The sequence below is a fragment of the Saccopteryx bilineata genome, chromosome 7 (assembly GCF_036850765.1).
Source record: "Saccopteryx bilineata isolate mSacBil1 chromosome 7, mSacBil1_pri_phased_curated, whole genome shotgun sequence".
NCBI lineage: Eukaryota > Metazoa > Chordata > Mammalia > Chiroptera > Emballonuridae > Saccopteryx > Saccopteryx bilineata.
Genome location: NC_089496.1, coordinates 18,700,357 through 18,728,080, shown reverse-complemented (window position 1 = coordinate 18,728,080; position 27,724 = coordinate 18,700,357). Strand labels below are relative to the sequence as shown.

At 40.2% G+C, this 27,724-nt stretch overlaps 1 protein-coding gene across 11 annotated transcripts in view; it reads right to left on the bottom strand.

Moving 5' to 3' along the window:
- Positions 1–27,724, bottom strand: part of ADAM22 (ADAM metallopeptidase domain 22) — a 273,466-nt gene that overhangs the window by 106,068 nt on the left and 139,674 nt on the right. For all 11 annotated transcript variants that reach the window (XM_066238167.1, XM_066238155.1, XM_066238156.1 and 8 more), the window contains exon 4: positions 26,352–26,418. In XM_066238167.1, the coding sequence (XP_066094264.1) occupies positions 26,352–26,418 (67 nt within the window). The remainder of the gene's footprint in view (positions 1–26,351; positions 26,419–27,724) is intronic.

Sequence of the window (27,724 nt, the reverse complement as noted above, 5' to 3'; positions counted from 1 at the left end):
GGGGAAAGGCCTTAATACTAAAAGGTTTAATTATATAAAAATATTTTTAAATTATTAAAATAAATAAATAATTTAATAATTTTTTCTTTCTTTCCTTTTTTTTTTTTTTAAAAGATTCTATTTATTTTCTATTTATTGAGTTGAGAGAGATAGAGAGGGAGAGAGGGAAGGTGACCAGGGGAGTGAGAAGCATCAAGTTACAGTAGTTACTTCTCGTATGTGCCTTGACCAGGCAAGCTCAGGGTTTCAAACCAGCGACCTCAGCATTTCAGTGCGATGCTTCATCCACTGCGCCACCACAGGTCAGGCTAATTTTTTCTTTTTAATAATTATTTTTATCCATTATTTTAAAATAATAGTTAATGCCAAAAAAAAATGCTAAGAATTCAGGAGGTACATGGTACAGAAGAATAAAAAATATCCTGTTCATATACATTGCCCAGGCAGCAGTTGCCTCTTTAAAGGTAAGCATTTTTGACAGATTGTGCACACCATGTCAGAAACAGTCTATGCATATTTAAGCAAATGTGTATGTACACAAATACACAGATGTCCTTTTTAAAGCACAAATGGATTTACACTATGCACACTATTCTACCACTTGATTTTTTTTTTCCTTCAGGTACTCTTGACATCTTTCTGTATCAATACCTCATACTTTCGAGGACAGCATAATATTCCATTATGGAGTGAAGAATAATTCATTTAAGTCGTCCTGTACTAATGGTAGTTTAGACTATATATATATTTTTTTTTGCTGTCATAAACAATATTGCAACAAACATCCTTTCATATATTTTTGTGCACGTCTATCAGAACATATGTAGGGTAGGATTCTAGATGTGGACCTGGAAGGTCCAAGAATATGTGCACTGAAAATTTTAATAGGTATTTTACGGGACAAATATATTTCTTTGTACCACCATCTGTTTTAAAAGATGTACATTTGAAAACAATAAACTGTATTTTATTTAAAAATTATATATTCCTAGGCCCTGGCCAGTTGGCTCAGTGGTAGAGCGTCGGCCTGGCGTGCAGGAGTCCTGGGTACGATTCCCGGCCAGGGCACACAGGAGAAGCGCCCATCTGCTTCTCCACCCCTCCCCCTCTCCTTCCTCTCTGTCTCTCTCTTCCCCTCTCACAGCCGAGGCTTCATTGGAGCAGGCTTGGCCTGGGTGCTGAGGATGGCTCTGTGGCCTCTGCCTCAGGCGCTAGAATGGCTCTGGTTGCAACAGAGCAGCGCCCCAGATGGGCAGAGCATTGCCTCCTGGTGGGCATGCCGGGCGGATCCCGGTCGGGTGCATGTGAGAGTCTGTCTGACTGCCTCCCCGTTTCCAGCTTCGGAAAAATACAAAAAAAAAAAAAAAAAAGATTGTATATTCCTATAGACCACTACTTAAGCCAACCTTCCCAACTCTTATCAACTATTACGGTTCTGCTTATCTTCCTATGACCTCTTTGTGCAGCCCATGCTCTATGCAAGAAGGCTTATATACAATAATCTCAGAAAGATGTCACAGGAAAAGAGAAGAGTCAGCACATCCTAACAGAGTTTGGCTCTTTATCCGACTGCCAGTCACAACTGTTTCCTTACTGTCTCTTTTGTTCCAGAAATAAATCCATTGTTCTTGAAACTTTCTTCATACTCCTTGATTTAATAACATAGTTATGATGGTACAGATGCTTATTTTTAAGTAATTAGACAGTTACAGCTAAAAATATATTACCCCCCTCTATAAAAATGAACCATATGATAATGATAGTGCATAGGTCTATTGGTTTCTCTTCCCAGTGGACAAAAAGCCTATTGCAATTTTTATTCTGGGGAAATCAAAATAATCACTTACTTACAAAAGTCAAAGACAGACCCTGCTTTTATTAAATAGCCAAAAACATCTCAAAAAATATATAAAAGAACCACAATTTATTATAAATATGATAAAATGCTAGCACAAATGCAGTTACCCGGCCTGGATTATAAAACTATGAAATCCAGTAGAGGGAGCCCTCGGGAGCACAGAAGTGAGGCCACAGTCAGGCGGGCTCTGTCCGGACGCCCAGGAGGACTCTAACCTGATCAGGTGCAGGATGGGCCAAGGCCATCTCCTCCGAAGAACCTGATCAGATTCCTTCCTACTGACAACTTACTCGTCAGGAACACCTCCTTCTGTGGATTTTCATATGTTTTTTAATGACTGTGTTGCCTCTCTCCACATATAAATTCCTGTTTCTATTTTATGTTCCCCACAAGACTGTAGATTCCTTTCAAGGAAGTCTATGTGCCTTGTCTGTTTGTATTCCCGGGAGTGCTGCTAGAGAGAACCCTCCCCCCCTCAAATCTCCGTGGATAATAACTCAGTCCTCAATAGACTGGGGACAGTATCGACCCACGCTGCCTCACAGACATGTGTGGGGGATTCCATGAGATAGCCAAGTCAGGTCCTGTAAGCCACTATAAAAAGAGGTCAGCTGTGCAGTCAGGGAATATTTATCAATGAGGGGTTCTATTGTGTCCCTCGGGAAAGAATTCTCATCATTGATTTGTTAAGACTAACATTTCAGGCCATTGACTAACAAAGATTGCTGCCTAGAGAGTTTGTTTAGACAGCTCTGAGATGAGACTAAGAATCTGCATTTTAACAAAATTACCATGTTTTTCCTCCTCCAAGAATATGCTAGAGCAGTTGTTTCAATGTTGGCCACATATCAGAATCACCTGGGGCCCTGGCAGGTCGGCTCACTGACAGAGTGTCAATTCTGGCCTGTGGAAGTCCCAGGTTTGATTCCCAGTCAGGGCACACATGAGAAGCAACCATCTGCTTCTCCTCCCTTCCCACTCTCCTCCCACAGCTGTGGCTCAATTAATTCAAGCTTATTGGCCCCGGACATTGAGGATGGCTCCATGGAGCCTTTGTCTCAAGTGCTAAAAAATAGCTTGTAAGCAGTGGCCCTAGATGGGGGTTGCCAGGAAGATCCTGGTTGGGTTACAGGTGGGAGTCTATCTCCCCTCCTCTCACTTAAAGGAAAAAAATAAAAAGAATCACCTAGGGAGTCTTTAAAACCCTAATGCCCAGGCCACACTCCAAACCAATGAAACCACAGTCTCTGGAGATGGGGCGCTGCGCTCCAGATGATTCCGTCGAGTTGCAGTGGTTGAGAACCCTGCACTAGAGCAATGCTGCTCAACAGCAGTGGCTCCCAGAACCAGCAGAACCACCATGGTGAGCTCTGAAACCAACTGATTCCCAGTCTTCCCAGACCTATGCGTGCAGAATCTCCAAGGAGGTGGGGCCCGAGGGATTTAGAGTTGCTGAGGGTTCCCCAGGTGATTTTAATCATTATATTTAGAATTATTAACCTAAAGATACTCAACCCAGTACCAGATCATCCCCATGTAGAGGGCACCAGAGAGAGGCTGGGACCTTTCAGGGAATGAAATTGTCTATCATACTTTGGAAATTCAGCTTGGCGATCTTTGTGATTCATATGATACTTCATGATGTCAGCAGTCAATAAGGTGAATACAAATTTCCCCATTTTACACAAGAGAAAGCATAGATTGAGAGAGAGCCTTCATACCCTTTCAAAACCCATCTCTTTACCGGTGGTTCTCAAAAGAGTGGGTGGCTTCCAGCCCAACAGAATCAGCTTGTTAGAAATTTAAATTCTCAGGCCTCCCGCAGACTTCCCCAGTCTGGGTCTTGTGATGTGGCCCAGCCGCAGGTGTGTTAGCCCACCGTGCAGGGCACTGGTGTGCTCTGTGAGGTTTGAGAACAACTGCTGTGCCCTGCGCCTGCCTCTGCATTGCACACTCCTCACTGCTGAGCTCACTGAAATCCTGCGCTGTCTCCCGAGCAGATTCTTACTGAAGCCGAAAGCACTTCAATAGCCAAGGCTCTTCTCCACTTCTTTTCTTCGTCCCCTCAAACCAATTGGCTCTATCAGAAATAAAATGGAAGGAGGTAAAAGGTGAGATAAGGATCTGGGAGAAGTCTGCCTTATCCTGAGCCAGGAGGAACAAAGATGCCGGAAATAGGGTGCTGCACGTGTTGGTAATAGGGTGCCAATCAGGGTGCTTTGGCCTAGATTAAAAAGACTAAAGTGAAAAACTATCTCGCTTAGACTAAGATCAAGAGGTTTCCCAAGATGTGGGTCATTCAGTGCTATATGCATAAGGTCACAGGCAAATACGGATGATCTGGTCACCACTAAAGTGACAGGGCCAGTGCAGACACCTCCAGACCGAAGCACCAACTCTGCAACCCTGTGTTCCTGCTCTGCTCCGAGTCACAGCCCCCTCCCACTCCATGGACACCAGTCCCAGGACTGGCTTTCTGCCCTGCAGACCGGGACTCATGCCAGTCACCCTCGTTTGCAAGTGGTCTGTTCACTCTAGCACAGTGATCCTCAACCCTGGGCGCACATTAGTTTCACAGAGAAAGCTTTTTCAAAATATACCAACCCTCACCTCATGCCAATCATATCAGAACCTCAGGGGTGGGACCTGGGCACTCTTTTCATCTGCCCAGTTGATTCCAACATGCTGCCATGACTCATAAGCTTATATGCCTTTGCAGAACGCCAGCCCTTCCCCAGAACTCTACTGGACACTAGCTTCTTCCCTAGCGTGTGCACTGCTCTGACTTCTGTCACAGCTTCATGGCTGCAGTCTGTTCTACTAGGTGCTTGCCTACAATAGCCTCTTCCCAGTTTCCCCTTAACTGGCACCGACATGAGGAAACTGTCCCCTTTCTACCCTGCCTTTCCCTCCCTGTTGTGAGAAATGGTTTTTCCAGGCATTGCTGAGTCAGGAAATTCTGAGTCTCTGAAGGGTCATTTGCATCAAGGAAATTTCTAGAAAAGCTAAACCTCAGGTTGGAGAGGATCCACTAACCCACCCTGGTTAAAATTCATATCCTGGGATTACAAAGAATCAGGATGGATTCGTACAAGGGACAGAGGCCAAATATCTGTTCAGGTATAAAGTGTAAGGGTATCTGACTCTACAGACTCTCTGAAAAAAGACAAAAGGAAAGCAACTTCATCTCATTTCACAGTAAATTAAAATTAAATAAAGCTATCCCATGGTGGTTCCCAAATGCCAATAATCATGCATGTCAAAGTCTTTACCTGCTCATGACAAAATGAGAAAAATAAGTATAATGTCAATTTTTCATAAAATTAAGTGTATTTTATATAACTGTCTTTCATTTTCAGACTAGTTCCTTCCTTTTCTGATTATTAACATTATCCATTTTTTGTAATTTTAATAGACTTTATTTTGGAATACTTTTAGATTCACAGAAATGTTGCAAAGATAATACAGCAAGTTCTAGTAATCCTATATCCCAGTGTTTCCCATTGTTACTATCTTACATTACCCGAGTATATCCATCAGAGCTAAGGAATTGATATTGGTACATTACTGTTTACTAGCCCCTGAGCATTCATGTTTCACCAGAGTTTCCACTAATTTCCTCTTTCTTTTCTGGGATCCAACCCAGAGTACCATACTACCTTAGTTGTTACATGTGTTCTTCTGAAATTGGTGGCAATAGTAACTCGAATTTAGGTGTTTTGAAGGGGTTGTTTCCATACAGCTATATAAATAAAAATGTAAATGTTCGTTTGTTCAAAATCTTAAATCTCCGAAACTTCTTCACCGATTGCTTTGAAATTTTGACACAGCATTGCATTCAAATATGTGCATTTTTATATACCTACTATTACATAGATGTCACACCTGTGACAGGTAAAAACATGCTTTTTTTTGAAAAACAGCACCATCTGTTGGACGTAAAAGCAACACAATGCTATACTAAGTACTAAATATTTTACTATTATATGTTGCATGTTCTAGAGTCAGCAAACCAGGCAATCTCTATATCTGCACAGACAATGGAACAACAAAAAATACTGTATACCCACAAGCATTGTGAAATTAAACATATTAGAAACGTGTGCTTTCTCTTTTCTTTCTTTTCCATTTAACCAGACTGAGCCACAGCAACGCGTGGCCGGATACAGCTGGTGGAAAAATAAAAAGATTGGCATCCTGATAATGATTCCTACAATTTGTTTCATTAGTATATGAGGCTATGAAATATGACTACAGGACCAAAAGTATCAGTGAATACTTCCTAGACTTTAACTTAATAGGGTTTCTAAAAGATTTTTAAAGACTACCCTTACATAATAAGGATTAATTAATTGATTTATTCATTCATTGATTCACTAAGTGAGAGAGGAGGGAAGATAGACTCCCGCATACGCTGCGACTGGGGATCTAGCCGGCAGCCTCTGTCTGGGACCAATGTTTGAATCAACCGAGCTCCAGGATTCCTTTTTATGACAGATTAAAAGGTCATTTTATTATAACCCACGGAAATGAATTCTGAGAGCTTACTCAAACACCCTGCTATAGTAAAGACATGGACCTCCTCATTGCCTGAGGCTGTTCTGGACTTCCCTTTCCAGGGTGTTTGTACAGTGGACAGCATTAGAGGAGGGATACCTCCCTCTAGATCAGGGGTAGTCAACCTTTTTATACCTACCGCTCACTTTTGTATCTCTGTTAGTAGTAAAATTTTCTAACCCCCCACCGGTTCCACAGTAATGGTGATTTGTAAAGTAGGGAAGTAACTTTACTTTATAAAATTTATAAAGCAGAGTTACAGCAAGTTAAAGCATATAATAATAATTACTTACCAAGTACTTTATGTCGGATTTTTGCTAAGTTTGGCAGAATAAATCTTTATAAAACAACTTACTATAGTTAAATCTATCTTTTTATTTATACTTTGGTTGCTTTGCTACCACCCACCATGAAAGCTGGAATGCCCACTAGTGGGCGGTAGGGACCAGGTTGACTACCACTGGTCTAGATCAAAAGGTAAGCGTGTTTATTTCCCATTATTAAGGTTCAGGGTTCCTAAGTTTAGAATTCCTCTCTAGTAGCACAACACACTGTATGTACAGTTGTTACCAGGCCCTTTCCTCTGTCACCCTCTGGGAATAAAGGTTAATCACACAAGTATAAGAAAATGTGGATATCCTGGCTACTGGCGTGGCCGTGAATAACAGAGTCCTCTCTCTCTGAGCAGGAGTCAAAACACAGACGAAACTGCAGCAGTCTGACTTGTTAGCTTTCAAGAAAGATAATCTCATACTTTCACAGTTCCTGAAACAGTTTTGGGGTTTTTTTTTGTGGCAGAGACAAAGAGAGTCAGAGAGAGGGACAGATAGAAACAGACAGACAGGAAGGGAGAGAGATGAGAAACATCAATTCTTCGTTGCGGCTCCTAAGTTGTTCATTGATTGACCTCTCATATGTGCCTTGACGAGGGGCTACAGCAGACCGAGTGACCCCTTGCTCAAGCCAGCGACCTTGGGTCCAAGCTGGTGAGCCTTGCTCAAACCAGATGAGCCCGTGTTCAAGTTGGCAACCTCGGGGTCTCGAACCTGGGTCCTCCAAATCCCAGTCCGATGCTCTATCCACTGCGCCACCGCCCAGTCAAGCACTTAGATTTTCATCATCCCCTAAAATTTAGATTTGTTAACAATGAGCTTCCATTCCCACATCTCCATTTCCTGCAGGACAACCATCAGCTGAAGAGGAAGGAGGCACGCACTGTGGATCTGGCCACAGCTAGCCTGTCCCTCACTCATCATACTGGCCGACACCTATGGACATTTGTCTGCCACCCCATCTCAAGGAATAACTATTCAAGCAGTATCCAAATCATCAGCCCAGCCCAGCATTGAAAGCTAAGTGGTCATTAAAATCTCTGTATTGTTTTAATATTCATTGATAAACATTAGGATCTTGTACTACGGCCATCAATCAAAAACATTTTAAAAATTAAAAGGGGACAAATCTAGCCAAAAAAAGAACACTTGCACTTAGAGGATGCATAGTTCCTGCTGAAGAGGAAAAGATAGAAAATAATATTATTGTAGCAAAAGTTGTCTACGGCCATACCGTCCTGAACGCGCCCAATCTCGTCTGTAGCAAAAGTTTCCACAGAAAGGAAAAGAAGGAAACAACTAGAAAGGCACTGAGTGTAAATAAAACTGATGAGGAAAGAGTGGGTATTATTAGAAGATAGGGAAGCCCACAGAAAACAGGGGCATAATTTTTTTTATGAGCTCTTTAATTAAAAAAAAAAAAAAAAAAGAAGCCCAACAGGGACCCAATGAGCTTTAAAACCTGTTTCTATTGTTGAGCAGGAGTGCAGGAGTCCTTTCTTATACTGATTTCTCCTGGGGACTGTCAGCTATGGGAAACAGAGTATAAAACTATGATGGGTTCCCAGGAGCTAAGCCCACAGGTACCCTCAGTGAGAAAGTATCGGTGTTGTTTGAGATGCACTGCTTCTCCAGAGTTTTAGACTTACTCCCTCTCCTCTTCTATGTAGGCTCAGGCACCTCCAACACATACTCATTGTTTTTACTTTAGTTTAAATATAACCAAAATGCTTTCTGTATTAGTTTCCTAGGACGGTCATAATAAATTACCAAAAACCGGGTGGCTTAAAACAACAGAAATTTATTACCAGCTTGGAAGCTAGAAATCCAAAATCAAGGTGTTGACGGGGCCATGTTCCTTCCCACTGAAGGCTTTTGGGAAGAATCCTTCCTTGCTTCTTCCCAGCTTCCAGTGGCTGCCGACAATCCTGAGTGCGCCTTGATTTGTAAATACATCCTCCAATCTCTGTTTCCGTCTTCTGTTCCCCCTGTGGGCCTGTCTGTCTCTGTCTCACTTTCCTTCTTATAAGGACACCAGTCATTGGATTAGGGCCCACCCTAATCCTGTACAATCTCTTTTTAACCTGATTACATTTAAAAAGACCGTATTTGCAAAAAAGGACACATTCACAGGTACCAGGGGACATGAATTTGGAAAATCACTATTCAACACAGTACAACTTGTCATCTCTTTGAACGTGACCAAGTGAATTTTTATATTCATAATCCAAGATTTTGCTTCTAAGAAGCTTAGCTCTGTGGAATAAACTGGAAGTATCTACCACAGCTAACATGATTATGCAACTAATAAGATGAACATATATGTTAATTACCTCTAGCTGAATACACTAATTTCCCAAAGCTTCATTTAAAATATATTTCAATATTTTTACACAAATAATATGGTAAATATGACCTTCAATTCTATTACTAAGTCAAACAGAGCCTCCCAGTTGCTTATTTTTAACCAGAGACCAAGCAAGAGAAATTATTTTTCAGCTTTCAGGTAATCATTACAAACCCATTAATATAACAATCTCTTATCAGACTACTAAAAAGTTTTAGGTTCCCACAACATGCTCCTTCCTCAGCAACAAATTACTGTAATGCAGAGAGGGTACTTACCAGGTTCTCTGAGACGCAGCTCTAAATTGGGAAAACGGAAAATCAATGTGGACCACATACTGAGACTAGATCATTACAAACTCATGAAATTAGAACTCTTTCCAGGAAACCACTACATAATTCTATCTTTTTGCAAATAACAGAAGTTTAAAATGTATTGGTCTTTATGAATTTTTTAGCAGAAGAGATGCACATTCCCTAAAACACTATTCTGCAGTTGATGTTTGACTATAATGGGAAGAAAAATAATTGACTATAGGACAGTTAGACAAAGAAAAGTATATTTGGCATCCCTAAAATAAAGGAAGGAAAAGGATTCTGTCCCATCTGAAAAGAAAATGATGTTGGTTTCTTTTACTATTTTTTAAAAAGAAAATGTAAACTGTATGAGGATTTCAGGTAAGAAACAAAAAAATTTACCCCCACTTCCAATGTAAAAGTATCCTTTAATTTCACTTCTGCTGCATTATCACCCTCCCAGCTACTCTTTCTTTTTTTTTTTTTTGGTATTTTTCTGAAGCTGGAAACGGGGAGAGACAGTCAGACAGACTCCCGCATGCGCCCAACCGGGATCCACCCGGCACGCCCACCAGGGGGCGATGCTCTGCCCCTCCGGGGGCGTCGCTCTGCAGCGACCAGAGCCACTCTAGCTCCTGGGGCAGAGGCCAAGGAGCCATCCCCAGCGCCGGGGCCATCTTTGCTCCAATGGAGCCTCGGCTGCAGGAGGGGAAGAGAGAGACAGAGAGGAAGGAGGGGGGGCTGGTGAAGAAGCAAATGGGCGCTTCTCCTATGTGCCCTGGCTGGGAATCGAACCCGGGTCCCCCACACGCCAGGCCGACACTCTACCGCTGAGCCAACCGGCCAGGGCTTTCTTTCTTTTTTTAATCAAGAAGGATAAACACGGAAAACATCTGGCTGCCAAAAATAGTTTTACTGCCGCATCTTCTTCCCTCTTGTACCTTGATCCTTACACAGTAGGCTCAGGAAGTCATCACTAGCTCTCAGTGGGCACTGTTACCCCTCTATGGGCGAGTCTGACTTGGCCCAGGACTTATTTAAAGGTCCTGGCTGGCTTGCTTAGAAGGAACTTCTCAATCCATGTCATTTAGGGAGGCAAACTAGTATTTAAGATTGTAACTGATAAACAAGGCTAAACCTGAAAAATTAAGCGCTCTTTTCCCCCTTATTTTCCTGTAAAATAAAGAAGGAAATTGAATTAGGCAGTCTCTAAAGTCCTTTCTGATTCTATGATTTACAATCTACTTTTTAAAACTTTAAAAAATTATTATTTATCAATTGACTTTAGAGAGACAGAGAGAAGAAGGGAGGGAGGGAGGGAGGGAGGGAGGGAGGGAGGGAGGGAGGGAGGGAGGAAGAGAGAGGGAGAAGGGCAGAGAGGGACAGAAAGGGGGACAGAGAGAGGGAGAGGAACGCATTTATTTGTTGTTCCTCTTATTTATGCACTCACTGGTTGCTTCTGGTATGTGCCCTGTCTGGGGATCAAGCCTGCAACCTTGGCGCTCAGGGAGAACGCTCTAACCGACTGAACTAACCAACCAGGGCTGCAATCTATTTTTTAAAAATCAAAGGTTACCAACTTTTTATTTCTTTTAAATATTAGGCCAGCTTCCAAAGAATCAGTATTTTGTACACTGCATTTTCAACAAAGGGATAAAAGTTAAAAAGACCTGTTGGTAGTTATTGTATTATGCCTATCACGCTACCAAACTACTAGCTTTGAGGGTGAGAATTGCTTCATATATTGTCATAACTATATCCCTGAGCTAATGGAAAACACTCAACACATAGCTATTGAAAGAAAAAGGGCTGAGAACATAGAAAAGGTATCTGACATTCTGGGTTTTTTTCTATTCCGCTGTAAATCTCCAATGTCAGCTTTCCTGTCTGCGTATCTAATGTCACCTAACCTCCATGTGCTTAAGTTCTTATGAGTTTCCTATGGGGGTAATCAAATCCACCTGCATCTACCTCCTTTTCTACCTTACAGATGCACTTAAAAGGCTACTATAATAAAATTATGTTTGATAATTGATACCGGAACCCTGATCAATTACTGCCCAAAATGGCTGTAAACACTCAAACCACTTATATCAGGTACGTATTCTCCAGTCTTTATTACCTATTCTTATTTTTATAGTGGCTACTTATTCACCAGAAGAATAAAAGCTTTTCATAAATAAATAAAAAATAACATTAGTTTGGGCCAACACTGAGGCAACAATTTGGTTTTGAGTTTTTTTGGTTTTTGTGGGGTTTTATTATTTTGGTTTTTTTGCTTCAAATCAATTTCAAACTTGTCAAAAACACTTTCACAACTTTCTATTCAGTCAAAATTACTTTAATAGTTTATTAAATAGTTATTTCAAGGCCCTGGCCAGTTGGCTCAGTGGTAGGGCATCGGCCTGGCGTGTGGAAGTCCCGGATTCTATTCCCGGCCAGGGCACACAGGAGAAGTGTCCATCTGCTTCTCCACCCCTCCCCCTCTCCTTCCTCTCTGTCTCTCTCTTCCCCTCCCGCAGCCGAGGCTCCATTGGAGCAAAAGATGGCCCGGGTGCTGAGGATGGCTCTGTGGCCTCTGCCTCAGGCACTAGAGTGGCTCTGGTCACAACAGAGCGACGCCCCGGATGGGCAGATCACCCCCTGGTGGGCATGCTGGGTGGATCCTGGTCAGGCACATGCGGGAGTCTGTCTGACTGCCTCCCCATTTTCAGCGTCAGAAAAATACAAAAAATAAAAAATCAAGTTATTTCAAAATAATTGCAATGGTAGATTTGTACAAGGCATTATATAATGAAAAGATTCACTCTATAATTAAATTTAAAATTGAAACAATAGTCTATTATAAAATAGATAATTGGTTCTATACATAAAAATACCATTAGTGCTACTTTGGATGTTTTTTTAAATTATAGCTGAACATGTCTTTTTATTTACTTATTTATTTATTTTCCTAAGTGAGAAGTCCGGGCCCGAGGCAGGGGTGGCAAACAGACTCCCACATGCACCCTACTGGGATCCACCCAGAATGCCCACCAGGGGGCAATGCTTGGTCCATCTGGAGCATTGCTCCGCTGCAACCAGAGCCATTCTAGCACCCGAGGTGGAGGCCATGGAGCCATCCTCAGCGCCTGGGCCAACTGTGCCCCTGTGGATCCTTGGGGCTGCAGGAGAGGAAGAGAGAGATAGAGAGAAAGGAGAGAAGGAAGGGTGGAGAAGCAGATGGGTGCTTCTCCTGTGTGCCCTGGCCGGGAATCGAACCTGGGACTTCCACACGCTGGGCCACCGGGCAGACCCTCTACTGCTAAGCCAATCAGCCAGGGCCTGAACATGTCTTTTTAAGTTTAAAGATAACATTGAATATTAATGGATGAAATCAGTTAGATACTGAATTGAAAAAAAAAAGAAACCTTAACACTAGAAAGAAAATAAAGAGGATTTTCTATTCCAATAGCTTACAAACAGAGCTGGAAACAGAACTCATGCTGACACCAGCTGTCACTTTTCATTTTTCCTTACTCCCAGCACTGGCATACCTGACCTGCATAAACCAGTAATGGGCCAATATATTTTCCTCAAGCTACAGAGTTAAGACTACTTGTAACCAACAGTGCCATTAAAGCAGCCAATGCATTTTACATGATAGACCCAGAGCAACCCTGCTTCAACCCCAAGGGAAAATAAAATTTACTTACTCCCCACAGAATTTTTCCCCCCATAATGCAAAGAGAATTAAATCGTGAAATCTGAGACCTTCCTGAAACCACACTGATTGCAAGATGGAAGAGGAGCATATGTCTGCTCAGGCCTGCCAGGGGACTCACTCAGTCCAGCTCAACAAAAAGATACTGCAGAGATGAACAGTGGTGAGGAAAAGTAAAGTCATGAGACATACCTGGAAAAACTGTTACACATAAGGAAAAATCAAACATTTTATCAGTTTGTTTATTAGATTTGTGTAGCTCTTTTATTCTTGATGTGTGTGTGTTGGGGAAGGGAGGGGGATGGTACACCTTGGCAGGGATACAATCAAATATCTTCTAGTGTTTTGGCAGGATGATGATATGTTTCGGCTTAGTTACTCTTGCACATAAAACTTCACATTTCCTCCAGATGCAGATAAATTTGCACACAGGCATAAGATGGGCATAAGAGCTGAGCCATGTGCTTGCCATGTGCAAGATAGCAACATATTTCAAATGGTTACAGTTTAGAAGCCATGGCAACCCCTGTACTGCAATATTCAGTCTAACTTCCCTGGTGAACAAAGAAGGACTAAAAATAAACCCCAACAAAAAACGGTTGAAAAAAGCAGGATTTCCTTAGAAAGCATTTGGTTTTCTTTAGAACAACGGACATTTTCTATTTAGAATAATCAAAACTCACCTGAACCAAACAATTGCATCTTGAACTCATGGCTTACTAAAACATCTGCTAACAAAGATGTAATTGCAAATGGTAAATTGATGTGCTATAACTTAAATATCAGCACTACAACTCCTCTGCTATTCTGACTATTTGTTTCCACAGAGAGGGTAGACTTATATGGATGACAGCATGGATTCTGGCACAAGACTGCCTGGCTTCAACTTCTTGGTCTTAGTCAGACTTTCTGTGCTCAATTTTCTCATCTGCAAAATGAGAAGGGCAATGGTACTACTGAAGAACTGAGATGTAACACCATGAATCACTGGCTAGACCACTGCCTGGCACATAGTAAGTACTATACAAGTGTTGGCTATTTCTCCAACTGCTACTAGCTCTTCTACTCTCTCCTCAGTCCCGTTACCAGTATTGATCTCAGCGGGATAGCGATATGATTCAAAAGAGGTAGACTGTATAAAACAGGAAATCTACAATGGGAAAATGAGCGCCTTTTGGGTTATAATAATTATCTACTTGCAAAAATACAAAATTATCAGAATGACATAAAACAGAAGCACAGCACGTCATTTAGTTTTTAGTTCTGTTAAGATGAAGGTTTCATCAGCTGGAGAGAACGTGCCGCTATTAACTTCCAGGAGGAGAAGTTAACTCTCTTCCACATGACTGGCACTGAATGAATGGCAGCACTACTTGGCCCCGAAGATAAGAGTTAGTCCTGGAGTCTAAGCTGACAGATAGTGAATGGAAGTGTAGTCTTCCTACAACACAGCAACATATGGTGATTATCGATCAAGGAAACGAACTCACTATGACTCCCGTACACCAACCATGAAATACATGGGTTTTCCAGCTATGCTTTTGTTCAGGATTTAAAATACTTTAAAAGACGTCTGTGAGGAGATCACAGCTCTTTCACTAATAACAGAGAAAGTTAACGAGCCCTCCTTCTGATAATTCGCTATTTAAAAATGAAAGTATTTAAAAATGGGCAGCCGCTCAAACCCTCAAGACCCAAAGGACAGGTTTCCAGTTCTGGCTCCATCTGCAATTACACAATCACTGCTAACTCAGAAGATGCTGGAACTGAATCCCACCAGCATCCCCGAAATTCAATTCAATAATTTCTTATTAAATTACTGAAAGATTAACCCTATTATATAGTTATTTTTTTAGAAAGTCTAGATCTTATTCTTATAGAATTCTGAGGTTTAAAAATAATAATAATATATGTCAGCAGTTAGGGACCAATGAAGTAATTAAATATAGTAAAACTTAAAACTAGTTTAGTTACACCTAATAAAATATTCACATATAAGGAAAATGTATTTGTCAATAGTTTTAAAAATCATTGTAGTTTATTACTAGCCAGACTGATGTTAAGTCATGGCTAAAACATTTTCAGAGAATGAACTTAAAAAGAACTTTATACAGGATCTCTAATTTTAATGTTTTTTATTAGTGCAAAAAGGCATCGTGTCCATAGCTCCGACATCTGAAATACTGCCCTCTGGCAAAGAAAACCTGGCCAGTACCACCTGCACGTCCACACCACAACCCGGGACTCCTGTGCCTGAAGAGTCCCTTCATCCTCTCCAGAGGGTTTGCTCTCAGACTTCAGCTTCTGCGGTGAAGACTCCTTAACCTAAATCTCCCAGATAGCACAGGAAAAAAGAATACTAATACAGACCAAAAGCATGGGAAAGTTGAGTCTGCCAAACAGTCCTAGAATCTGTGTTTCCCGGTGGACAAAACAGAGACCAAACTCACTTCAGTTATGGTATATGAAGTGTACCTCATTAAAGCCGTTTAAAAAAGAATCTCAGTTACCATGACAGCAGAAGCCCCTCAAAGAACAGCTAAGGGTCTTTGAGTGATCATCTGCCCCTCAATAGGCCTTAAGATGCATATCACTGAGTTTCTTTACTGGAGAGAGGCCTCCCCATCTCCACAGAGCCAGAGAAAATGCCTGAGACTTCTATTTGAAATTAAGAGTGATAAAACTAAGAGCTTAGATAACACCTTCTATTAATAGATTCGTTTTTTCAAAAAAAGTCCTTTCTAAAAACATCTTCCCACATCATGTGACTTAATTACTGTCTAGGTGACAAAGTATTATTCCCTTATCCAAAAGCCTCTGGAAGAGCTACTGTAGTGAGAATCCAAAATAGAAAGCGTGTTTCTCAACTGTAAGGGAAAGGTGTAAATAAGAAAGGCATTTTGGAAGAGAAGTGCTGTTGCTGAGTTATTCTCCTAAAGTTAAAAAAAAAAAAAAGGATAAACGAGACTGTTAAAAGCCATTGCATAGATTACTTGGCTACGGTGGTTGTTGCGTGCATTTCATCTCAAACAGCCTCAGAAACAAAATATAATCTGAAAGCTATTTGAAAAAAACACACAGTCTCTGCTTCAGAAGACACGTCACTGACACAATGGTATGGATGGCTCTGTACTAATTCATGCAGCAAAATTCACTGCACATCACCGCCTGGGTTTTCTTTTCCTCTTAATCGCTTCCCCTTCTTGCTTCTATAGAAAGTACTTGATTCTGGTTGGTCCTGCAGTTTTGAAAATCAATAAGGAAACTTGATATCCAGGATTAGCAAAAGTAGATTAACCCCTCTCTTCATCTTTTCTGCTGCAATAAGTACATATAATGACACTTTGGCCACTTAATAGCTATTTTTGTGCTCCCTGTGGCCAAAAAAGAAACAGTTCAAGCATTTATGAACTATATATTTAGTCATGTGCAATGAACTTAAGAAAAATCCATGTCTCATAAAAAGATATGTTAAGATATTTTCACTAATCAAAAAAGAAAAGGTAGAAGAAAGAGAATACAGCCACTAAACTATAGGTGAGGCAAAAGTAGGTTTACAGTTGCTCCTGTATAACCTGCATTTTAAAACAAGCTTTTTTAAAAAAAAATTATTTATACTTTTTTTGAGAGAGAGAGAGAGAGAGAGAGAGGAACATCGATCTGTTCCTGTACGTGCCCTAACCAGGAATCAAACTGGCAACCTCTGAGCTTCCAGATGATGTCCTACCCAATTGGACTATCTGGCCAGGGCTGTATAACCTACATTTTAAAGAAATTAAATTCTGTGACTAATGACAAATTGAGAATAATTTTTACTTAAGAAAGAAATCCACAATGTGTTATAGTGCCACACAATTCTTCGTACAAAATACCTTATGAAACATTATTTCTTTCACACATTACGCATCTTTGAAAGTAGATTGTTGCAAATTATGTTCCTCCTGGGAAAATCTAGGAAAGGAGACATGAGAAAGCCTGAATACAATTCAAGAGTACAAGCCATTTTCTATGGATGCTGTTCAGGCTTACAGGAACTACAAAGTCAGCATGAGCCAGGGAGGAAGATACACTGTCCCAACAGTCAACTACTCAAAAGTTTCTAATTGCTTTATTACAGCTGTTCTCCACTAATATTTTTCCCTGTTAGTTACACACTCGTTGGGTAAAACAAAGAAGACTGAAGCAAGTAAAGAAAAAAAATCTCTTTTTAAGGAAGAAGAAATGAGTTGGCAATCTGACTTCAAAATGAGTGAAAAGGTACCTAGAGGCTGTGTGTGTGACCCAGGCGCCTCCTGGGAGACAGACCATGCTAAGCTGGAAATGGACGGGGGTGAGTGATGAGCATGCAACACGACATACAGAGGATGTATAATAGAAGTGTGCTCCTAGAACCTATGTCATTTTATTAACCAACATCACCCCAATAAACTCAATAAAAATTAAAATATATAATTCATGGAGCTTCAACCCCAGGGAAGGAAGACAGATGTGGAACAGCAGGGGAAAAACTCTTTGCAGAAAAACTCAGGCTTTTTCCTTGCTTCTGCTTCACCTTCCTGATATATTGTTTGCACAGTGACAGTGGGCATTTCAGCTTGCCTACCAAATATCTGAATGAAAATTACACCACCATTCCATCAGAGTAAGAGGTTCCCTAGAGTCACAGTAACCTCTTCCACCCTCAAGCAGACACTTTCTCCTCTGACCTGTGCTCTCCAATACACAGCCTTTCTGCAATTCCTTGCTCCAGTTCCAGGCTTCAACTCTGACCCACAGTCCTTTGCTTTCTTATCCATCTTCTTAATGCCACTATGAACAGAATTAAGACTTTGAGACAATGATAGTTGAATGCACTCAATTCAATTAAGCGATGAGGAGTAACCAGTTAATTGCCAGTCACGAGTCAATAACGTATAATGAATGTCTCCATACACACCCATTCTTTCGATTAGGATCCTGATCCAAAGACAAGTTGGGAGCACTCACATACAGTGGTTTAGAAATAAATTGAGCTAATAAAAAAGACACTCAACAGCTATTACTTTTGATTATTTTCATAAAACATCATATAATTTAACCAAAAGAAATGGTTAATGATACTGATGGCTGCACATGATCATTCATTGGTAACAAATATAGTGAACCATAACTCTATCAAGATGTCTACTTATACTTTCTGACCCCAAGGAAATCTGCCCCCTTTCCCATCAATACATAGTCCTGGTTTACACAAAGGATTTAAAATTCCTCCTAGTGTTTTAAAACTCTGACTATGGCTATCTTCCTGAGATGTGAATAATAAAATAGGCTTTGCACTAAAGTGTGTCATCATTATATTTGCCCAAATGTAACTGACATTAAAGAAAATGTACCCAAATGCATAACCAAATTTGAGGGAAATAGCTAACGGGTCTTCTGGTAGACCACCATGTCAGTTTAAGGATTAGACTATATAGGAGGACTTGTTAGGGACCCCCAGAATGAATATAGGTATAATAGGTCTAAATAAATGCATTTCAATTTGCATGGCTATCTTATTTGTATAATATGAACTATATGATAGATAATACAGTAGAAGTGTCAGTGCTGAAGTTACATTCCCTAGATTCAAATTGCAGCTCAACTACTACTATAGTTACTTTCAGCAACTAACCTCTTTATGCCTGAGTTTCCTGTAAAGTGGGATAATACATAGTTACATATATAATCACAGCGTGTTTCCAGAATTGAATATATATAAATGAGTATGCCCATCACATTATGACCAATAACTCTTAGCAATTATTAGTATTGTAATACTAATTAATTAGAGCTGTATAACTAGCAACTTAACCAGAATACTGCCAGCTTTCAGCTTCAACACAAAAAAGCTAACTAACAAGAATAGCAAACAGCATGGTTTAGATTCATTTGTTGCTACTTATCAATTCCAATTTCCTTATCTTAAGAATCCAGAGCCACAGTTCTTCACAATCAAAATATTGCCTGACCTGTGGTGGCGCAGTGGATAAAACGTCAACCTGAAAATGCTGAGGTCGCCAGTACGAAACCCTGGGCTTGCCTGGTCAAGGCACATATGGAAGTTGATGCTTCCAGCTCCTCCCCCCTGTCTCTCTCTCCTCTCTGTCTCTCTCTCTCCCTCTCTCTCTCCTCTCTAAAATGAATAAATAAAATTAAAAAAATTAAAAATTAGCCTGACCTGTGGTGGCGCAGTGGATAAAGCATCGACCTGGAAATGCTGAGGTCACCAGTTCAAAACCCTGTGCTTGCCTGGTCAAGGCACATATGGGAGTTGATGCTTCCAGCTCCTCCCCCCTTCTCTCTCTCTGTCTCTCTCTCCCTCTCTGCCTCTCTCTCTCCTCTCTAAAAATGAATAAATAAATAAAAAAAATTAAAAAAATTAAAAATTATATAAAACAACAACAACAAAAAAACAAAATAAAAATATTTTGTTCCTTTCTGATATTCTAATTGAGGCTTTGTGTTTAAATTATTTTAAAGCTCATGTCAAACAAATTGCTCCCTAAAGGGTAAATTTAGAATTTAATTTTTAAATAAATTGGAAAAAAATGTAAGTAAAAGGTAAGAATGTTTCACTTATATGTGGAATCTAAGGAACAAAATAAAATAGAAACAGACTCGTGGATACAGAGAGAGGCAGAGAGCTGTCAAAGAAGAGGGGGTGTTGGGAGGCTGAGTGAAAAAGGTGAAGAGATTAAGCAAAAAAAATCTCATAGACAGCCCTGGCCAGTTGGCTTAGTGGTAGAGAGTCAGCCTGGCGTGCAGGAGTCCCAGGTTCGATTCCCGGCCAGGGCACACAGGAGAAGCACCCATCTGCTTCTCCACCCCTCCCCCTCTCCTTCCTCTCTGTCTCTCTCTTCCCCTCCCGCAGCCGAGGCTCCACTGGAGCAAAGTTTGCCTGGGTGCTGAGGATGGCTCTGTGGCCTCTGCCTCAGGTGCTAGAATGGCTCTGATTGAGGCAGAGCATCACCCCCTGGAGGTCATGCGGGTGGATCCTGGTCGGGCGCATGTGGGAGTCTGTCTGACTGCCTCCCCATTTCCAGCTTCGGAAAAATACAAAAAAAAAAAAATCTCATAGACAAAGACAACAGGATGGTGATTATCAGAGGGGAAGAGGAGACCGAAGAGGGTAAAGAGGGGATAAGTGGTGATAAGAGAATGGACTTGGGGTAGTGATCACACAATACAATATACCGATGATGATAAAATTGTACACTTGAAACCTATATATATAATTTTATTAACCAATGTCACTTCAATAAAGTCTATAAAAATTTTAAAATGTTCCATTAAAGAACAAAAAGTTACTATTTTTTTCTACTTAAAGGCTTTATCTTTGTAACCTTAAAAAAATATATATTACTAGCCTGACCTGGAGGTGGTGCAGTGGATAGAGCATCGGACTGTGGCATGGAGGACCCAGGTTCGAGACCCCATGGTCACTGCCTTGAGCAAGGGGTCACTCGCTCTGCTGTAGCTCTCCCCCCACATCAAAGCACATATGAAAAAGCAATCATTGAACAACTAAGATGCTGCAACAAAGAATTGATGCTTCTCATCTCTCTCCCTTCCTATCTGTCCCTCTCTCTGACTCTATCAAAAAAAAAGAGAAAAAGGAAGAAGATATTACTAAACCTTTTTTTATCAGTATTATGCACCTATTGGATGGAGATAAAATACCTTCAATGACATATAGAATGCCTTTACGATAATGCAAATTATCTTTTAAAAAATCATTTAAACGTATTTAGTTCTGTTGTAAATATAAAATAGAAATTAACACAAAATCCAGATTGGGAGAAACTGCATAGGATAAATGTAAAGCCAGTAGCCACGGCCACCACCATAGCTGCCTGGCCTGTGCAAGTTTGCATTTGATTCGGACAGATGGTAATGAAACAACGGAGCCAAGAACTGGTGGGCCATCATCTTTATCCTAGCTTGCACCTGGTGGGCAAGAAATACACACAGTGGGAAAACATTTCCCTTTCCATTCAGGGCTCCCAAAGCCTCTGACTTATCTGAGTTTCCTAGAATCAAAGGTTTCTACCTCACCAGCCTTATTCACCTCTGTTCCTCATCTCCTTCTCTCTGCACTAATTCTGGATAAACTGGTTTTTTCCTTCAGCACTCCGCCATCTTGGCTGCCTCTCCTCTCCTCCATGTGGCCTTTCTCTGCCTCCTACAGCATGGACTTCTCCTAGAACATAATCACTCTTCCCCTGAACAATGTGATCGCTCTTCCTTTTAAAACCTTTTGGCGCGAAAGCCCTCCCCCAATGCATATTAACATAATCACGCCCATCCCAAGCAAGAAGAGCAACTAATATTATCACCTGAGCAATGGGCTTCCACGTGGCAGCACCATCCTTAACAAAGTGAGCATAATATATTTTATCTGCCCAAAATAAACAATCTGCCTTCTTCAACAAATATATTGTTAAGGAGAATTTAAAAACAGAGATAAGGGGGCCCTAGCTGACTGGCTCAGTGTTAAGAATGTGGGCCCAGTATGTGGATATCTGGGGTTCGATTTCTAGTCAGGGTACACAGGAAAAGTGAGCATCTGCTGCTCCACCTCTCCACCTTCTCCTTCTCTCTCTGTTTTTTTCCTCCTGCAACCATGGCTCAACTGGTTCGAATGAGTTGGCCTTAGGTGCTGAGGGTGGCTCCCTGGCCTCTGTCTCCGGCGCTAAAAAAAAAAAAAAAAAAGGCTCCATTGCTTTGCTAAGCAATGAAGGGTTCTAAATGGGCAGAGCATTGCTCCCTAGTGGGCTTACTGGGTGAATCCCCATGGGGACATATGCGGGAGTCTGTCTCTCTGCCTTCCCCCATCTCACTTAAAAAAAAAAAAAAAGGTAAGGGGAAACAGAAGGATTTAAAGAGACTTTAAATTTTATTTAAAAAACTAAACAGGCAGAACTATAAACTACAGGGATACATGCTTGAGTGATACAACTATGACAAAGGTAAGGAAACCATAAAAGTCATAGCAGTGTTTATGAGTCTTACAAGAGGAGGAGGGAGGGGCTGGGGTTTGAGAAGCAGCACCTGGAATCACTGTACTGGATAGGGGTTATAGGGTGTTCACCTTTAGTAATTTCTGTGTCAGTGTTGTATTTTACAATTAACTTTAAAAAATAAAATAAAATTGCAGTCTAAAAAACTCACCAATGCAGCTAGTATGTATTTTTATGCAAATGTTTCCTTTTCTCACACTCTTAAATCAAATGCATTGCAGTCAAATAAAAATTCCATGACACCTGAGCAGAGACATTTACTAGACTGATTTCTAACCATTCTTTAAATCTGATTTGATAATAATATTGATTTTAATTTTGCATCCTCAAGATAAATATAACCTTGTACCAACTGACAAAGATTTTTTTTAAATTGATTTTCGAGAGAGAGGGAGGGCGAGAGAGAGACAGAAACACTGAGCTGTTACCATATGTGCCCTGATTGGGGATCAAACCAGCAACCTTTGCCTATCGGCATGACAATTTAACCAATCAAGCTATGCGCCCAGGTCACAAAGTTCTTTCACAGAGAGTTTTGCTTTGATCTCTTAGACCCTTTCATTTATTTCAATCCCAGGAGAAAAGCCAGTTAAAACATTCACAGGGCTCAATTGGTTGGAGCGCTGTCCTGAAGCACAGAGGTTCCTGGTTCAATTCCCAGTCAAGGCACATTCAGGAACAGCTCAATGTTCCTGTCTCTGTCTCTCCCTGCCTCCTTCTAAAAAAAAAAAAAAAAAATTATAGGGCCCTTAGGGAAGGTGTTAGAGACTGAACTGTATTCCCCTAAAATTTATATATCGACATCCTAACTTCCAGTACATTGGATTGTAACCATATTTGGAGATAGTCTTTTTTTTTTTTTTTTTTTTTTTTTTTTAATAAATTTTTATTAATGGTAATGGGATGACATTAATAAATCAGAGTACATATATTCAAAGAAAACATGTCTAGGTTATTTTGTCATCAAATTATGTTGCAAACCCCTCGCCCAAAGTCAGGTTGTCCTCCCAAAGTCAGGTTGTCCTCCGTCACCCTCTATCTAGTTCTCTGTGCCCCTCCCCCTCCCCCTAACTCTCTCCCTCCCTCCCTCCCATGGGGGGGGGGGGAGAGATAGAGTCTTTAAAGAAGTAATTAACATTAAAATGGCCATTTGTATAGTCCCTAATCCAACATGATGGTATCACTGTAAAAAGAAGAATTTAAGGTACAGGCACACACACAGGGAAGAACCTGTGAAAACACAGGGAGAAAACAGCCAAGGAAAGAACCCTCAGAAGAAACCAGCCCGGTTGACACTTTGATCTTGAACTTGTAGCTTTCAGAACTGTGAGAAAATAGGTTTCTGTTGTTTAAGCCAGTGGTCCCCAACCCCTGGGCCGCGGACCAGTACCGGTCTGCAAAGAAAGAATAAATAACTTACATTATTTCCGTTTTATTTATATTTAAGTCTGAACGATGTTTTATTTTTTAAAAATGACCAGATTCCCTCTGTTACATCCATCTGAGACTCACTCTCGACGCTTGTCCCACCCTAAAGGTCAGTCCGTGAAAATACTTTCTGATATTAAACCAGTCCGTGGCCCAAAAAAGGTTGGGGACCACTGGTTTAAACCACCCTTGTTTGTGGTACTTTGTTATGGCAACCGTAGCAAACTAATATAGAAGGTAAGAGAAAAGTTAACAGCAAAAAGCTACAGTTTTTTTTTTTTGCTCATATAGTGAACAGAAAAGCTTAAGAAAATTGTGAGTCATTAGTAAAGAAAGGAGAACTAACAAATTTCATGTAAAAAGAAATACCCTGACAGCTAAGCACAGGGGGCAAGACACAAGCAGGAACATAACTGACTACTGACTTTGCATTGATGGGCAGGATTCAGCACTTTCAATGTGGTGGGGGGGGCGGGCCAAGGAGAATTAGAGTTAGATCCTCTAGTTCATTTATGAAAGGACCTAGAAACAAACGGAGATGAAAGTTGAGAGCAAAGTGGTTTTCTGGAAGGGGGTAATGTCCTCTAGCCCAAGGATTTGAATGAACTTTGGAGTTATCATTTTTCTGGTTTGATAGGGTTTCGGGTCAGGCAAACCATCAATCAAGAAAATGCAATTCTTCTGCTGGAAAATCAACAAAGATTATGCAGTCAAGTCAGTGCTCTGGGTGTTATATAAACACAGGGAGCCTAATGATTGAGAGTGGAGCATGTTTTGGTGAGGAAGTACAAGTTTCCTGAAAAAGAGTATTACCACAGGGCTGTTCGCTGGATCACCCTCCGTGTTCCTATCTGCGTTCCATCGTTCCACTGACAGACAGAAACGGAAACGGAGGGCGAGCTACTTGTTTCCTTTCGTCCCTAACTTAACAAAGAAGGAAGATATTCTCTGCACTTAGGAAATTATCATACAAAATTGAGAAATGAAGCTAAATAAACAGGGATAATAATTAAAGAGCCCAGAGAGTCTATATCTAGGTAATTATTTTTTGAACTATAAGCAAAAGACTCCATTCTCCTAGGTCATAACTAGAAGAATCCTGACATCCTTTCTGCAGTAAGGGAGTGATATGCATCAATCAATCATCTAATTGGTTAACCTTAAGTTTAGATTAACTTTCTGGAGGGACTGGTATAATTATTATATCAAGGTAACTAGTAACAGATTTTGTATTAGGTCATTATCAGTTAGAGATATATAGATGTATAAAAATGTATTTACTGGACAAATGTCCCAATGTCTGGAATTTTCTTTTAAATACCACACACACACACATAAAAAAAAAAGACTCAAAATGTTTATGACTATTGACACTGGATAATGGGTTTGTGGGAATGCATTATAGTATTCCTTTCATTTCTGTATATGCTTGAAATTTCCTATAATAAAGAGTTTTCCTTTATTTAGCTAACATATAATTGAAAAACTCAGTTTGTTTCATGTTGTCACCTGAATAAGACATTTATTTTAATTATTTACTTATGTAGTTTAATTTGAATTAAAAGCTTATGACAGTAACATATTTATTCATTTAATTTTTTCATTGATCTTTAGAGAAAAAGGAAGGGAGACAGAGACAGGGAAACATTGATTTGTTATTCCATTTATTTATGTTGTCATTGGTTGATTCTTGTATGTTCCCTGATAGGGGATCAAACCCAAAATTGTCATTGCTCCAACCAAATAAGCTACCCAGCCAGGGCCAACAGTAATATATTTAAATTGAAAAGAAGTGAATATAGGCTTTGAGAGAAAATAACTTGGGAGAATGCTTATAATATAATAGTTACTTTTGAAAAGTAAGATACAATACTATGTATATAGATATGTGATACCAGCTTTGTAAGAAATAAACATATAAGTACATGCATGGAACAAAAAAGGAAATACACCAAAATGAAAACAAACTTTACCTCTCAGTGGAGTTTAAGGATGATTCTTTCTTTTTTGATACATTTATATCTACTTACAAGTTTTCTAAAATCAGTATGCGTCAAAAATATAATCAGAAAAAGAAAGCAAATATATAAAAATGGTAATATAATTCTGACAAGGCAGACAAGAGAGTCTGAACACTGTTCAGAAGAAAATAAATAATTAACTAAAACTCACTACACTAAACACTGAGCCCAAAGTAACCCTTCGGTGGAGTTCAGCTCATATGTCTTAGGATTAAAACACCAGCAGACTGGAAAATATATATATACATTCTTATGCCTATAATTGTAGAAGGCTTTTATTTGTGTGGAATATTTTCAGAACATGCCTGAGAACAAGGAGGATCTTGAGATTTCTGCCTCCGGGGATTTAAAGCTCCCTAGGACTCCCCGGTAGACCTAATAAGTTTATCATTTTACCAGGGGAAGTCACTCCCAACTAAACAAAAAGCTATGTACCTACCCTGGACCCAAGATATCACCTCTTGGTTCTTAATGCTAACCTTTAAGGCAAATGTCAGAAATTATTTTCTGTGATATAATAAAAAAAAAAGAACCACTTACAGCAATATTAATACTACAAAACACATCCAACAACTCCTACAGTGCACTAAGAACTCTTTTTCTGATAACAAAAGGTCTTATTTATTTCCACAATAGGTAGTATACTTTCTTGATAAATTCTTTAATATAAAATCCTCCAAAACTGTGCATAACTGAAAGTTAAAATCGTAATCAGTACTTAAAAGATTCTGAAAAAATTTCCCCCCAAGGGAGAAAAATTTTACTTACTTTAACTTCCACAGTCTTCCCTCCATGGTCAATATGTCTCTCTATGTATTTAGAGGACAGCAAATCACTGCAACAACAAAGAAAAAATGATTAAAGAGGACCTGAGAATGTAAAGCATTTAAAAAGCAAGTTTACACAGACCAGCTTTAATGATTCTCTAACTCAGATCTTAAAACAAAAATAAAACTTTATAGGTTTCTCTCTCTCTCTCACACACACACACACACACACACAGCCTTGTACTTCTACAAGGTTATGAAGTTGAACTGACTAAACCACTTGCTTAGCAGAGCCGATTCCACTGATCTTATTAAAGAGTTCCAGGAAACCACCATAAGCACACGATTATTTTAAAGACATCTTAGTCTTCCCTCTTTTACTTTAGCTTTTTATCAAATAGTTTTAACTTGCCACCATCCTTCATCATTTCTTTACATGTTCTGTGTGATATTTTATCTAACATTAGTTTCCACCACAAAAATAAAAAAGGAGTAAAGAGAGCTAAAAGAAATGAAAAGGATAGTGGTAGAGCGTCAGCCTGGTGTGCAGGAGTCCAGGGTTCGATTCCTGGCCAGGGCACACAGGAGAAGCGCCCATCTGCTTCTCCACCCCTCCCCCTCTCCTTCCTCTCTGTCTCTCTCTTCCCCTCCCAAAGCCGAGGCTCCATTGGAGCAAAGTTGGCCTGGGCGCTGAGGATGGCTCCATGGCCTCTGCCTCAGGTGCTAGGCTCTGGATGCAACAGAGCGACGCCCTAGAGGGGCAGAGCATTGCCCCCTGGTGGGCATGCCAGGTGGATCCCGGTCAGGCGCATGCGGGAGTCTGTATGACTGCCTCCCCGTTTCCAGCTTCGAAAAATGCAAAAAAATAAAAATAAAAATAAATGAATACCATCAGCAATTTAAACTAATTCTCATTTGAAATCTTTACTAAATAACATTCTTATAGAATTTTCAATTATTTACATCATCTTAAGAATTTTCAATTATTTACATCATCTTAAGAATTTTCAATTATTTACATCATCTTAAGAATTTTCATTTATATCATCTTAAGTATACTTGTTTTTAATTCCACGGTATGTGAAAAAAAAATGCCCATTTAATGGAAGTGCCTCAAGACACAATATCCATAAAAAGTCTTCAAGTCTTTATATTATTAAAGCACTAAAATCTAAATAAAAATAATACATGAAGCTATAATTATCTGTGGGCCCTGAGAATGAAGACAACTACTAAGGCTCCTGGTGGCTGAGCTCAAATTTAAAAGCAGGGTCTAGCAGCCATTTCTACACAGGGGCCTCTCATGCAAAACCACATTTCAGGGAGAAGCCTGCACTGAACTGACTGCCTGCTCTGTGTTCCTGCCATGTGAAC